At 49.6% G+C, this 15728-nt stretch overlaps 1 protein-coding gene across 1 annotated transcript in view; it reads left to right on the top strand.

The window, feature by feature from the left end:
• Nucleotides 1–405: 405 nt before the first annotated feature.
• The window catches only part of LOC144097734 (uncharacterized), a 38211-nt gene continuing 22888 nt past the window's right edge, over nucleotides 406–15728 (top strand). The window contains exons 1-3 of the mRNA XM_077630372.1: nucleotides 406–1506; nucleotides 2954–3136; nucleotides 5596–5727. Of these exons, the coding sequence (XP_077486498.1) occupies nucleotides 406–1506; nucleotides 2954–3136; nucleotides 5596–5727 (1416 nt within the window). The remainder of the gene's footprint in view (nucleotides 1507–2953; nucleotides 3137–5595; nucleotides 5728–15728) is intronic.

Raw genomic sequence — 15728 nt, 5'->3', positions numbered from 1 at the left:
TATGCGGACGGGTTATTTCATAGCGGTTCATTTTAAAGAAATACATTGTAACTAAGGAAAATAGTCATCAGCGAAACGTCACCTCTCTGCGCTGCTTCCTTAGAAAATTTCTAAACGTGGCCAAAGTCTGCTTAAGGAAATAAATGCGACTTAGGGTAAAACACCATCAACGCCGTACTTTGGAAATGCCAAGGTGGCCAAAAAAATGGCATGCGGTGTTGGGCTGTCCAGACCACCAAAAAACTTTTCAAGCCTTATTTTGAACGCATCACATTTCTTCTATAGGAGCTGTTTTGCCATTTCCGGACATCGCCGCTGGATTATGACATCTGATGTACCCACGAGGCCTTGGACAGTTATCAGCAAAGGAGGAAGATGATTGCGATGCGTATCACAGCTGCAATAATGCGAATCCTGACACTTTTAGCGGCTGTTCTTTTTGCAAGTGGCTTCATCACCAAGACCTTCAAGACTTCTGAAGGGTCGGCACAAAACGTCATATACGTAAATCTTTCTCACAATGGTAGCGCGGTCGTCGTGGGTGGGACAAACACTCTCTACATGCTGTCGCCTGACGATTTGTCGCCGACGGCCATTTACAAAACGGGCCCCGAAAATGACAGCGTGCTGTGTCCACCATATCCCATGACGTGCGACTACGATTACAACAGGACGACAACGGACAACTACAACCGGGTTCTTCTGCAACTAGGCACAGATCCCGTTGTTCTGGCTTGCGGAACTACGTCACAAGGCATCTGCTCAATCCATGACCTCCTACAGGACTTGAATGTTACAATGCAGATGGACAAGGAACTCAAAAACAACTACATCGCTTCGAAGCATGGCACCGTCGCCTTCTTTGGCACGGGAATCAACGAGAACGTCCTTTTTGTCGCATCAACTTACGACGGTCGACCTCTTGAGTTCCAGCCGCACGCCGTGTCCGCCAGGGTGCTGAATAATTCGGGATACTTCAGCCTGCTCTCTTCCACGAACGCGGAAACATCTTTTGTGGACGTGGTTAACCGACTAAAGATGTCCCACCGGATATTGTACCTGTACGGCTTCAGTCACAATGGCTTCGCTTACTTCGTCACACTGCGCACAAACGTCTCGTCTCCCGACGCCGCCAGGACATGGCTGGCTCGTGTGTGTGAGAGCGACAAGTCCTTCCGCACGTACATGGAGGTGCCCATTCAGTGTACCAGTAAGGACGGCGTGCCATCCCTTATCGCAATCAGCGCTTCGGCGGGGCCGTCAGGAGCCGGTGGCAAACCCAGCAGCAAAATCAGTAAAATCCTCGCTGTGGCCTTTATGACGCTTGTCAGGAACCAAACAAACCAAAAGAACTGGAGTCCAGGCTCTGTGTTGTGCTTCTTTGACATGGCTAGCGTCGAAGATGCCTTCAGAGAAGCTGCCGAAGAGTGCAACATGGGGAAAACAAACGTCACACTGTCATCTCTCTACCACGAGAAACAGAGTGATTTAGCGTGCAAGCATTACGTAAGTGGAACTGACCTTTCTTTAATTCAGGGTTAGACGGAAACCAGTATGGTGGGAGGAATTCATTATACATGAAGAAACACAAGCACTCGCCAGGTTCATAGAGGAAAAATAGGTATAAAAGCATAGACTTTTCAGCGCCCCTGCGCTTTCCTTGTTCACAACAGACGAGAACAATGGGCCGTTGCCTATTCCTCGCAATAGGAGGCGGTCCATACTCCTCGCCATGAAATATTGTCACGAAGTGGTGACTGCAATCCAGGGAGCAGAACGACAGCGAAAATGGCGTCTAAACAAAACTTTATTTGGGCTGACTTGCGCCCACAGTGGACTCAATCACTCGGCGGCTGCGTAGCAACAAGCGTGCTCGGCGGTCGTTGAACAGAATGCCCGCTGCTGTCGGCCGTGCTCAATTTAAAGCTGAAAGCAAACTTTCGAGATAAAGCGTCAAAGTTTCTAGAACATTCTGGAACAACATAGATTCAGCTCTGCCTGCATGCAATCAATCGAGATAAATGTGGTCGCGTCTTGCATCGAAAACAGTGATAAAGTGGCCTGCCGGCAGTTTTGAAGAATGAACGACCAAACACTACAAAGATTCGCGTCAATATAAAACAGCCGTTCTCGTCTCATATTGTGAACAACGGCTCATGGTGGCGCCGAAACGTCTATACTTTTACTGTCATTTTTCCTCGATGTGCCAGTACCGCGATATCCGAGGGGCAATGTGGAGGATCCCGCAAACTGCTGTTGCCGAATGTCGCATTACATAAGCATCTTTTGCACTTCGCCTCCATCGAAATTTGGCCGCCACGGCCAGGAATTAATGATGCGTCCTCCGGCTGAGCATCCGAGCGCTCTAACCAATAAGCCACTGCTGCGAGTTCTGCTAAGAGCGAGTGAGCGTTACGAAGCTTTGAACAGCGACAGGGACCTAATAAATGCAGCGAGAGATGTTGAACACGCTGCCTAATACAAAAAGAGAAGAGTCCGAGCTCAGCGGCACTTAAAGCAACAGTGGCGACACGTGGAAGAGCGCCGGCCACGTGCAGTAGGAATGGAGTTGCCGCCAACACGCGCTACAGATCGCGGTACCAACTGCAGTTGAGTCGACTTGTCGATGAACAGGGCAGCGATGGCTACCTCCGGCCGAGCTAAATGTCATAGTATGCTTTTTTTATAGCACGTGCTGAGGCCACCTTCTCTTCTGCACGTGGCCTACGCTGGTCACGTTGGTCGCCACGCATCAAAAGCAGCGAAGGTAGCCGGGTGTTTAAAAAAGCTAAGAAAAGAAAGTGGCTGACGACGGAGGCTCGTCAAGACCTTAGTGCAGCTACCACCACCTATGAGCCGTCCGAGAATGCGCTGCGCTTTTCCTGCGTTGCATTTCATGCTTACATCTCTCGACGACGAGACAGACAGTGATTTTTTTTTCTGTGTGTTTCAGGAACCAAGCGGCGACATCACATGCACATCCAAAGGCGAAAATATCTATATTGAAAGCTTGCTTCCGCTCACCGAGCAGGTGAAGCTGACTTTAGCGGGGAGGATGGTATCTTCCCTCACCGTCATGCAGCAAAAGGGCACCGTCGTAGTCTGGGCGGGCGACAACCAGGGCTTTCTTCACAAGGTAGGTGAATTATAGTCTTTTTTAAATTTTGGTGATAGCCTGGCTTCGAAACCTTGACTTTCAGAGAAAATTGTGAGCAAGCAATGGATGTCTCAAAGGGCGGAAAAATATTTTTGCACGTAAATGGTCTTTCTCTGGCCGTTTATGTACGATAGTTACTCGCGAAAGGCGTGTCGAGGCCTATTTCATGTACAAATTATATTACATGGAGCTGCAGGCTCTTGGGAGAGCAAAAACTTTACAAAACTGTCAAATAAAGCTGTCGAGCTGACGAGGCCAACGTTTGTGATGGTGGGTGCGTAGCACATAGGTAATGCGGACCACCTGTATCGGCGATAGCGTTAGACGGCGTCTTGTAGCTGAAATGGCTCAGTTCTTCCAGGAAAAATGGACGTGTTGAGGGAGGAGGAGGTTTGCGGGATTTGATTGGGAGTAAGTAAGGCTGGTAGGAAAAGTGAGTAACTGATGGGGAGGTGAATCATGGAGTTTTTTACTATTAACTATAAGGAAAGCTGGCGGCGCGGCACCTGAGCAACCATGGGCGCTCAAAGCATCATGGGGCGATGAGCAACTTGTTGCGGGACAGTCGGCTTTCTTCAGGAACAGAAAGTTGCGTTACTGAGATGTTCCGTTCCGTCCACGAAGCAGACGACTTTGGCGCAATCGTAGTGCGCAAAGGCCATAGTGCCGAAAACGCAACAGCACACGACGCCAATAAAAGGTTTTTTGGTTTTCGTAGTGCCATCAAAAAACCTCTTAAAGTGTTGAAGGGACAAATTTTTTCAAAAACATATTTATTGAAAAAAAAAACGCCTGTTAATCACAAAATTTTGGCTTTTGTGGTCTGCAATACTTGGCCAATAGGAGAGCAAGCCATTGCTTATTTTGGGCAAACTTTATATTTACATGCTTTTCTGCTCGTATGTTGCAATTTATAGAGGATATTGAATGATAGGACATTGTTGATCATCGAACAACATTTGTTTTTTCATTATTTTTTGGCCAAACGTTGCGGTTCTGCTGTCGGTAGCTCTCCGCCCCATGATGCTTAGAGCGCCCAATGTGGCTCAGGTGGTCTTGAGGAAGCTCCATGCAAACTCCCATAGGCGGGCGCCAGCTTTCCCTTATAGTTAACAGTAAGAAACTTTATGAGGTGAATATGTATTACGTGCATTGTCAGGATAGCCGCCACATAGCTGGCATCGAGATTAGCAAGAGAAGTCGAGCGTGAGATGGGACTTTACATTGCGTAACATTTAGCCGATTACTAAGCGATTATCAAGAAACTTCCTCCTATCTTGGGTACTTTTGTTGTAGGACATGTACGAGATTGTGTGAGAAACATCATCAGCTAGCCTGACATCTTCACTGCCCGAACTGGATGAATGGCGCGAATGTGAAATATTTAATGTGTAATAATACCAATCAGGCAAAGTAATTTTTTGCGGTCAAGAAACGTACCGCTTGTATGGGCTGCTGTTCGTCGAGCTATTGTGTTTTCCTCTGTTCTGCAAGCAGGATTCATACGTGACAAGCACACAGTGAGCTTGCGTGGCGCCTTGTTATGCCGCTTGCCAGTGTCTTTGAACTCACTGCGAACTAGTCTCTCATGCTTACAACGAGATGTAAAGCCTCAGAGTTGCTAACTCACTACCTTGTGGCAGCTACCATCCTGAACCGAGAAAAAAAACATTTCCAGAGTAAGCTTTAATGAATGGCTCCTAGCCTTCTCCTTTAAGCCGTTTATCGAACCTAGGTGTAGGTCTAAAGAGTGCAGTGTTCATACCGAGTTGTTTCTGTTTTCCAGATGATCATGGCATTGAGTCTGAACTAAAAAAGTACGCTTTGAAACAGCCAGAAAAGTTGCCGTGAATGACAGTAATTCATGATGCTGTCATCTTGTTTTGGTTGCATTTATGAACTTCAGTGTTCCAAATGAAATATCACGTTCTCTGCTTTGGAACTTGCATTCTGATAAATTCTTAAACACTGATCAACAGCATAAATTTTCTCAGTTTCTGGTGAGCAGTGGCAAACGCTTGTACATCAAAATTCTGCTCTAAACACTCCTCCCCCCTCCCTCTCTCTGAAGCCACTTTTTAAGCGCCGCGGACACAGGCTTCATGCACAGCAGTGAAGGCGTGGTAGATTAGCTGCTCTTCTTTACTAAAAGTCCGAGACTGCGCTGTCAATCAAAACCTTTTTCTTAGATGTACGGATGTTCCCCATGCAATACCAGAGTGAATAAAGAAGTACATGCGGTGGGAATTCTATAAATACCTTTGAAAATTACGCCAACAAGTAAGGCTGGGGCATCCCAGAAATACCGCTCTTTGTTCCTGAGAAAGAGCAGGTTGCGAGCAAACTGTAATGAGCCAATTTTGATGATCAGCTGCGGAAAGGTGTGTTGCACAAACGCCAGCCGGACAAGACTGTGTCTTTCCACTCGTTTCATGCAGGTTGTGTTGTGGGATGAGTCAGCCGATTTGCTCGCATCGTTGAACCTTTCCAAGATCGGCAACACTGGAATACGACCGAGCACAGCCATTGACGAAAGGGGAGAGCACGGCTATTTCTTGATAGGCGACAAGGTAATTCTTTACACTGCGACTCATAGATTCACCTGTAAACACTGCCACACTGACGACTACACGACAACTCGCGGATGTCATTATCGTTTCTTCAGTGACTTCTAAAAACGCACCTTCGGCATCTCATTAGCACGTAATAGTATTGAAGCTAATATAGGCCCTCGGCAACTAGGATGAACTGTTGCCGTGAACTCTCGTAATTCAGTACAGCCGAAAACTGGGCAAGTTGGTGAACGTTTAGCTTTTTGAACAGCACTAAGAAACGAGGATGAAGCATGAAACACGCACACACAGAAGCAAGAAAGCGCTTCGTGTGTGTGCGTGCTTCTTGTGTACTCCTCGTTTCTTTGCGCTGTTCAAAATTCTAATCTCTTAAGTCCTTGAGAAGTCGTCCACAAGGAGCTTGTAAGTCCTTGAAACAAGTATTCTGTCTATCTTTGCTCATGATAGCGCATCGACTCCCACTTTACTAGATGATTGAGCTCTCTGCTACAAAGTCCATCCCGATGGTTCGAAACCTACTCTAAAATCCTGAATAGACTATGTGAATATTCTGCTTTTTTTTAATTGTGAGCCCATACGAAAGAGCGCTCTTTACATCCAGCATCAGTGCCCAAATACCAAAATAGCCGCACCTTACCGCAGTCACTGATTCATTTTCAGACAGGCTATCAAGAATTATCCAAGCTCTGAGTGGTTTGCGCTTTACCAGGAGCCTTATTTTGAAGGAAATGAAATAATCAGAGTGCAAATTATTCTCAGGCCGATAGTCGTAACCACAAGTCCGATTACTTTCCGGATACAGCTCACACAAGAGTAATGATGCACATGCTCAAGAAACCAAAAGGACATATACACCTGCTCCGTCTAATATCTACTTAAAATATAAGAGCTACCAAGTGACTGTGCGAAAGAAATATACTGCAAGAAAGATGATACGGCTGTTAGCTTATTGCAGCGGTGGAGCAGCGAAGATAATCAATTGTTTTCTACGTCGATAAAATTGCTTGCATCCGACAGAAAAACAACCAGAACTTTATACGCGCCACAGTCTTATGCTACTATATCTTCATTCGCAATAATGGTTTTAGGACAAAATGGCAGCTGTCACTGGTATAGTTGTACTGTGGGTACATTCGGTGCAGGACTGTACGGCTGTTGAGCAGCTTGTATTGGACTGCACGTACAAAATCTAAAATTAAGGTCTGCTATGAGATAGCCTGCGTCTGCGCATGCGCAGCCACACTAATGGGAAACTACGCCAGCAACACCCTATTGTCATCGGCATGACAAAAATGACCGCTTCGTACTTCTTGCGCATCGATCCTATCTATATCGCCTACCGTAGTCTTGGGTACAGCGAGACCACGCAAGCATCCTAAGTGTCGGCCATGATATTAGAGACAGTTAGCTGAGCGTATTTACGTTCCGCTCCGCTGGTAGTTCCCCAGCGCACGCAGTCTCGCCGCACGTTCTAGTTTTCTCGAAATTACGAGTAAAAAATGTCCCCCACTGAGCTACGGACGGTTTGGTACTGCCGGACAACAGATGGCGCTAGTTGTTGACGTCGAGGAAAGCTGGTCATGTACAACAGAAGTGCTTGTTGTTTTGTGCGCAGGTCGTGCGGATTCCTGTTGGTTCGTGCACCATATATGAGCACTGCTCACAATGTATGCAACAAAGCCTCGACGACCCGCTTGAGTGCGGTTGGTGTACGGATCACTGCGCCCATTTCGCCGAATGTCCGCATCGTAAGCAATTTTCCATGGACCGTTGCCCCATACAAATAACACGCGTAAGTGCCATTCATGTTTGCCCCTTTCTTTTGTGCTCTCTGTAAATTATGCGCATAATTTTCCGTGAAAGGTGTCTTAGTTAATTTTACCTCAATAAATATTTGAACTCGGCCTTTGCCACGAGATTTATCGTGAAGATATAGCTACATACTGCACCGGTACGATACATATTGGCGCGTGCTCATGGGAGCGCGCCGACGATGAAGACGAAGTGTGCGTGTGCCGGTGGACAAAGACGAAGTGTGTGTGTGGTTCGCACCGCCATCTTGTGAGTTCCCTGCTGTGCGCTGGGCTTCGCTGAGACCGTGATCTGTGCCGGTCCTGTCTTCGTTACATTTTTGGTGGAGGTGCTGGGTACTTTCCAACATCTACGTGCCCCGAAGGCTCTCTATGAACACGGATTTGACTCCGATTCATCGCAGTACGAGCCGCCGAATGCAAGGTCAGTCACCAGAGTACGGTCCGTTATCCCCTAGGACCAGGGCTCCAGCTGCGACGCGCAGGACTGACGCGGCACCTATGGCTAGCAACGGAGACGCGGCAGCTATGGCTGACAACGGGAACTCAGCTGCTCATTTCCTGGTCCTCCAGCCGCGAACGCCGCCGACCTTCCATGGCGAAGTGTTTGAGGACGCGGAGGACTGGCTTGACCAGTTCGAGCGCGTTGCCAGGTACAACGGCTGGGATGCGGAGCGGAAGCTGCACAATGTTTACTTCGCTCTTGACGACTCGGCGCGGACGTGGTACGAGAACCACGAGACAACGTTTCCTTCTTGGGAACGGTTCCGTAGCCAGTTGCTGGCGACCTACGTCAACACTGACCGTCGGGAACGAGCTGAGTCGGCGCTGCAGTCAAGGAACCAGCGACCCAATGAGAGCGTCGCAATGTATTATGAGGACATGACACGACTGTTCAGAAGGGCGGATCCAAACATGGCCGAGGACAAGAAAGTGCGCCACCTGATGCGCGGGATAAAAGAAGAACTGTTTGCTGGGCTTGTGCGAAACCCACCTAACACCACTTCGGAGTTTCTATCGGAGGCCACTACCGTCGAAAAGACCCTGCAACAACGCGCCCGCTATTACAATCGCGCCGTGAACACCGTATCAACTGCAGACTTTGCGCCAGCCTCCAGCGACTCCGCTGACACCCTTCGGGAGCTGGTTCGATCTATCGTCAAAGAAGAGCTGCACAAAATGCGCCTCTCTGCCCAGTCGCAGCCGCAGTGCCCATCGTTAGCACAAATTATCCGAGAGGAAGTGCAGCAGGTGGTCCCTGAACCTGTTGCCCCTGCTGCCCTTACACCGACGCCCCCGCGCCAGACGTACGCGTCGGTACTCCGACAGAACTGCGACCTCGCCCGTTGGAGCACAAACCCATCTGCATCTGCTTTCCAGCCGCGGCCCCCGCCTGTCCCTGTGTTGCCCGAGGCCAGACTGCGGAAGACGGACGTGTGGCGGGCACCTGACCAGCGGCCCCTTTGCTACCACTGCGGTGAGGCTGGCCATATCTTGCGGTGGTGCCCTTATCGTCGAGCTGGAATTCGCGGATTTCATCCGCGAGTCCCCTGTCCGCCCAATGGCGAACGGCCCCGCGAAATTGAGGAGCACCTGTCAACGCGCCGGGATCACACTCACACTGATTTCCCTCGCCCTGACTACCGCCCACCAACCTCTACCCGCTATCGTTCGCCGAGTCCCCGTCCTTCGACAAGCCGTTTCAGCCGCTCACCGAGTCCTCGCCGGGGAAACTAGACCCAGCGGCCTGCGGAGGTAAGGCCGCTGACGAGCGAACAGCCGAACATCCTCCATCGCGTTCCCGACCAGACGACGGCTATCAAACGAGGACACGTGACGATCACAAAGGATGTGCAGCTTCGGACTTACCGGTCGATATCGACGATTTAGCAGTGACGGCATTGGTTGATACGGGAGCGGACTATTCGGTTATGAGCAACGAGCTAGCAAAAGAACTGAGGAAAGTTTTAACCGCGTGGACTGGGCCTCAGATTCGCACAGCTGGTGGGCACCTAATTACCCCTGTTGGCCGGTGTACGGGGAGAGTTACAATCGACGGATTTGTTTACGTTTGTGACTTTGTTGTCCTACCTCACTGTTCGCGCGATGTCATTCTCGGCCTGGACTTTTTACAAGCTAACGGCGCCGTTATCAATTTACAAGAGCCGCGCGTGACGTTTTCGCCGACGCAAGCAATTGAAATAGCCGACCCAGACGACTCCAGGATACCCGCCCTGCGTATTGCTGCTGATGACGTGACGGTGCCTCCGCGGTGCAGCATGATGGTCCCCGTGCAAAGCGACTCGCCCGGTGATCGAGACGTTATGGCAGAGAGAAACGTCAGCCTTCTACTCGAGAAAGGAATCTGCGCTGCAAGAGGGCTTGTTCGCTTACGGGATCGCTCTGCGACACTCTTGATCACCAACTTCGGAACAGAGTTCCAGCCTATTGCGAAAGGAACGGCCGTCGCATACGTTACCGACTTCGTTGAGCCCGCAGAAATATGTGCTCTGGAGCTACCGTCGCCGCACGGACGCGATGCAGCAGCCGTTCTGTCTACCGTGGACATTAATCCCGGCTTGTCGGTGGGTCAGAAGCAGCGCTTGTTAGAGCTCCTTCACGATTTCGCAGAGTGCTTCGCCACGACATCAAAGGTAGGGCGCACCCCGGTAGCCAAACACCGCATCATCGTCAACGAGGAGACTAGCCCCATATCCCAACACCCGTACAGATTGTCGCCGGTGGAACGGGAGGCTATACGATCCCAAGTGCAAGAAATGCTTGCAGACGACGTAGTCCAGCCGTCCACGAGCCCCTGGGCTTCGCCTGTGGTATTGGTGAAGAAAAAAGATAACACCTTGCGATTCTGTGTCGATTATCGGAAGTTGAATCGTGTCACGAAACGTGACGTTTACCCCCTTCCACGTATCGACGACGCCTTGGATCGACTGCGTGACGCTAAATATTTTTCTTCACTCGACCTTAAGAATGGCTACTGGCAGATCGAAGTGGACGAAAGGGACAGAGAGAAGACAGCGTTCGTGACACCTGACGGCCTTTATTAATTCAAAGTGCTACCCTTTGGACTCTGTTCTGCGCCAGCAACCTTCCAACGCATGATGGACACCGTTCTTTCTGGGCTGAAATGGCAGACATGCCTAGTGTACCTTGATGATGTCATTTTTGCTCCTAGCTTCGAGGAACACCTCAACCGGCTGCGAGTGGTGTTACAGGCGCTCCGTTCGGCACAGTTGACGATAAAGCCACAAAAGTGTCACTTTGGTTTCGAAGAGCTCAGTTTTCTTGGTCATGTGATAAGCGCTGACGGAGTTCGTCCTGACCCGGAGAAGACTGCCGCTGTGGCACAGTTCCCGCGCCCAACCGACAAAAAGTCTGTAGGTTTCTGGGCCTCTGTGCCTATTACAGACGTTTCGTTGAAAACATTTCCACAATTCCCGAGCCCCTTACAATGCTTACTAGAGACAATGTATCTTTTGTGTGGCATGATGATCAGGAATCTGCCTTCAACGAGCTACGCAGCCGCCTACAAACTGTCCCAATACTCGCCCATTTTGATGAACGAGCTGCCACTGAAATTCATACTGACGCCAGCAATGTTGGTCTCGGCGCTATTCTCGTTCAGTGGCAGGATGGCAACGAGAAAGTCATAGCGTACGCCAGCCGCTCCCTCTCGAAAGCAGAGGCAAACTACTCTACCACAGAGAAGGAATGCCTTGCGGTAGTGTGGGCGATTAGCAAGTTCCGACCATATCTCTATGGTCGCCCGTTTCGAGCTGTCAGTGACCATCATTCGTTATGCTGGCTGGCCAATCTCAAAGACCCTTCGGGACGGCTTGCGATATGGAGCCTTCGCCTCCAGGAATACGACATCACGGTAGTGTACAAGTCCGGCCGTAAGCACAATGACGCCGATTGTTTGTCACGTGCACCTGCCGGCGTTGCTCCGGCCGAAACGGAGGACGACTTCCCGTTTTTTGCTCTCGTCACGTCGTCCGATATGGCCCGGCGTCAACGGGCTGACTCAGAGTTGCGTCCGCTCATCGAGCATCTGGAGGGCCTTAACGTCGCTGTTCCGCGGCGTTTCGTTCGAGGTTTGGGTTCCTACAGTCTCCGAGATGGCGTCCTTTACAAGAGGAACTTCGCCCATAACACGGAAACTTTTCTTCTGGTTGTGCCATCCGAACTCCGTCCAGAAATCTTGCACGCCTGCCACGACGAGCCATCGGCTGGCCATTTGGGTGTTACGCGGACGTATGCCCGCATTCGTGCGAAGTATTACTGGCCAAAGTTGCTCTCATCAGTCCAGCAATATGTGAGGACCTGCCGTGACTGCCAGCGACGAAAGACACCACCAGTTAAACCCGCAGGGCTTCTCCAGCCCATCTCACCGCCTACAACACCTTTCCAACAAGTGGGCATGGACTTGCTGGGCCCATTCCCATTGCCTTCCTCTGGGAACAAATGGATTGTTGTGGCGACGGACTACTTAACGCGGTACGCCGAGACACAAGCGCTCCCCCACGCTAGTGCTGCAGAAGTGGCTCAGTTTTTTATGACATCAATCGTCTTGCGTCACGGTGCGCCATCAGTCGTCATCACGGACCGTGGAACCGCCTTTACGGCGGCATTAATGCAATCTCTCTTCGAACTCACCCACGCCAGTCACCGGAAGACAACAGCCTATCATCCCCAAACAAACGGCTTGACTGAACGCCTCAACCGGACGCTTGCAGATATGCTTGCTATGTATGTCGACGTTGAGCATCGTACGTGGGACGCAGTTCTTCCTTATGCAACCTTCGCCTACAATACGGCAGAACAGGAGACTACCCGTCTTACACCTTTCCAGCTGGTCTACGGACGGTGTGTCACTACCATGCTGGATGCTATGCTACCCGCTGCTCACAACGACGGAGACATCGGCCCCTCCGCTGACGTTGACACATTCGTCCAGCGGGCTGAAGAAGCCCGCCAACTCGCAAGGTGCCGAATTCGACATCAACAACAACTCGACGCTGGTCGCTACAACCTCCGACACCGATGCCCGGCGACTCTGTATGGGTATGGACACCTGTGCGCCTCCGCGGACTCTCCGAGAAGCCCCTCCGACGCTACTTCGGTCCGTACGAGGTGGTTCGTCGTATAAGTGATGTCACATACGAAGTTTTTCCGCGGGACATGACCTCCTCACCACGTCGGCGCCATCCGACCGAGACTGTCCACGTGGTACGCATGAAGCCCTACCATGACAGGCGGCAACCCGCCGCTTTACCAGCTTAACAGCTCTCTGTATTCTCTGCCGTCCGCCGTCTATACCGAACATTACCTTTGCTGTCCGTGTTCGTTTCCAGCGTCGGGCCGCCGCCTTGATGGAGGGGGTAATGGCGCGTGCTCATGGGAGCGCGCCGACGATGAAGACGAAGTGTGCGTGTGCCGGTGGACAAAGACGAAGTGTGTGTGTGGTTCGGACAGCCATCTTGTGAGTTCCCTGCTGTGCGCTGGACTTCGCTGAGACAGTGATCTGTGCCGGTCCTGTCTTCGTTACAATATGTTGGTGATGTGCTAATGATGCGGAATTACGTTTTTCAGAAGTTTGACCGGCCCTATTTGTAAGTTTATTGTTGTGGTTGAGGACACACAGAAGCCCTTCACATACGATGTCTGATTTGCAACAGCTGCGACAATAATATCAATAGAAACGTAAATGCCTGCAAAAAGAAATCAGATTTCATACCAGTGGCCGAAAGCACAGACGCCGTATATTGAATAATCGGCGCCAGATGTCAGCAAGCAGTGCCTGTGCGTAAGGAAAATGGTGCCAGTACGTGTCATTTTTGCATGAATGACACTCTAGTAATAATACAAAGCGAACGAGGGAGGAACTCAAGAAGGCTTAGCCGATGTTTCGACAAGAGGACTTGTCTCAGTTGTCCTCTTTCCAAAATGTTGGCTAGGCACTCTGAGGCTCCCCCTCTCTTGTTCACTTTGTGTTCCCAAGAAACCCATCCTCATGCCTTCTCTACCATGGACCACTACTGCAATAATGTAACGCCCGGACATAACGCAACATTGCTTTTATGCCACAGTCGTTACTCAACTGAGAAGAGCCAACGAGACAGGACGCAGACAAAAAGGGCATGGCAGAATGAACGCTTGAAGACAAGGAAAGAAAAATTCCTATATATAGCATTGTCCTGCCAACCCAGACGTCAGTGCCAAAGCCGAAGCTCAGCTTTTCCAGGGTTCTTGCGTGACGCACTGTATCAAACATTTCTGGTGCAGAACGCTGACGTGTTACGAAAACCAATTTCACACTGAGGTACTAAATATAAGCTAGCTTCAGCAACACCCATCGCCCCTCTCAACTACTCATGGGTCCTGCACAACGCAAAGACCTCAGTCTAATTCCTGAAAGCGTGTATATCGAAGACACTATGGCAGAAAGTAGGGGGATAACGGCCGCGGTAGTAATGAGACAATGCGGAAAATAAAAAGTGCGGTCCGGGAAAGCGAGTATAACTTGCAGCGCAAGGTGACACTTTGCAAGAAAAGACTTGTTCAGCATCACAATTATCCTAGAAAACTTGACCATTACTTTACTTTCTTGCGACACGGGAAATATCTAAAATATAATAACAGCCAATTATATGTCATTAAATCAAGGGCTTAGAACTAGCACTTTGGTGCCATGAATGGAAGAGCTCTGGAGCTTGCAGAGCCGGCCATTGTTTCAGGTGCATCCAGTGAACGGGTCCATATTTGGAGGGACCCCTTTAACAATAGAGGGTGAAAACCTGGGATCAGCGGAGCACAAGCCTCACAGCAGCATTGTAATCCTCATAGGTGGAAAACTGTGCGACATCGTTCATTGGAACTCGATACGGTCAGTATACACCCACGCCATGCATGCACCAACCTTGCTGCACATCTCCAACCTGCCACACTTGAATTAAATCCTGCTGCACTTCAAGGATGCAAATACGCTTTCCACAACTTCTTCACGAGCAACGAAACATCGATGTGGCGATTGCATGTTCATTTCTGCCTGCTGATCTATTCAACTTATGGTCACCTAACTTATTCCGTAAGGTACTGTCGGAAGTGTGGTGTGTGCACGAAACCGGCAGCAGGTTGTCTGAAGAGAGAAAATAAGTAGTTTCTTTATCCATCTCGACGACTTCTTTAATGAAGGTGACTGAGTTGCGAAACTGTCAGTCTAATTTAAGCGAAGCTGAGTTGGTGTTTCTTCATTCTATACACATCCAGTTTTGCAGTACTGACGCGTTCATAAAAAAAACTGAACACGTAGAGAATTTGTGAACCACTAGGGAGCGCATTAGATGCGGTTATGCTTGCAAAGAGGAGCAAAGAGAAAAGCACCACAACTTCTTATTACGCAGAAAGAAATGAGCTCGTTTAGACATCGCTTGTAAAATTTTGAACCATGGAAGGTTTTTTTATGGGCATTATGATCGCAACGTGTGTTCGTCATAGTCACAATTCAACTAGAGTTCTAATCATTTTCATTCCACTGCTTAACGTGCCAGGACACAAACCTCTCGACCAGTCCTGAATTAGTGTGACAACGCGCATAACTTTTACTCCGACCGTCTGCTCTAATGCTGTCACGTTAACACTTGAGCTCAACGCTCGCGCTTCAAGCGGGTGGCGGCGCTGAGAAAGGGAGTAGGGGCCGCAGCACACGCTAAGCTGCTTCTCTCTCTCCGCTTGTCTTTCTGACAGTGCTCGAACCATCTCGAACATTCTGCCTACATGTCTAAACTAGAGCTTAGCTCGTCATAAAAGAACAGTTTTTATCTAATATTTCACAGATGCAAGGGGAGCTTTTTAAAAACAGTTACGGTTTGCTAAAGAAAAAAGCGCTCTGAAGAAGGCGAACTTATCGAAGCTAAAATATGAGCCATGACCCGTCAGTTCGGAAATCGGGACTACGTGAGCCTATAAGCGTGATGTTTCTCGGACCAATGTTCGATAGTGCGTCCGCTGTGCTCAGGAAACGAATTTTTTGCAACGCCCATAAACCAGAGGCTGCATATTAAGTGATTTCATCCAGGTGACGCGAACAGAAGAAAAAACTGATGCGGCATTCATAACTTTCAGGTTCAAAATTATGCACCAAACTTACAATACAGCCGGTAATAATCC

This window comes from Amblyomma americanum, chromosome 7 (assembly GCF_052857255.1).
Source record: "Amblyomma americanum isolate KBUSLIRL-KWMA chromosome 7, ASM5285725v1, whole genome shotgun sequence".
Classification (NCBI taxonomy): domain Eukaryota; kingdom Metazoa; phylum Arthropoda; class Arachnida; order Ixodida; family Ixodidae; genus Amblyomma; species Amblyomma americanum.
The sequence above is the reverse complement of the archived record's forward strand: the minus strand, read 5'-3'. Positions and strand labels throughout refer to the sequence as shown.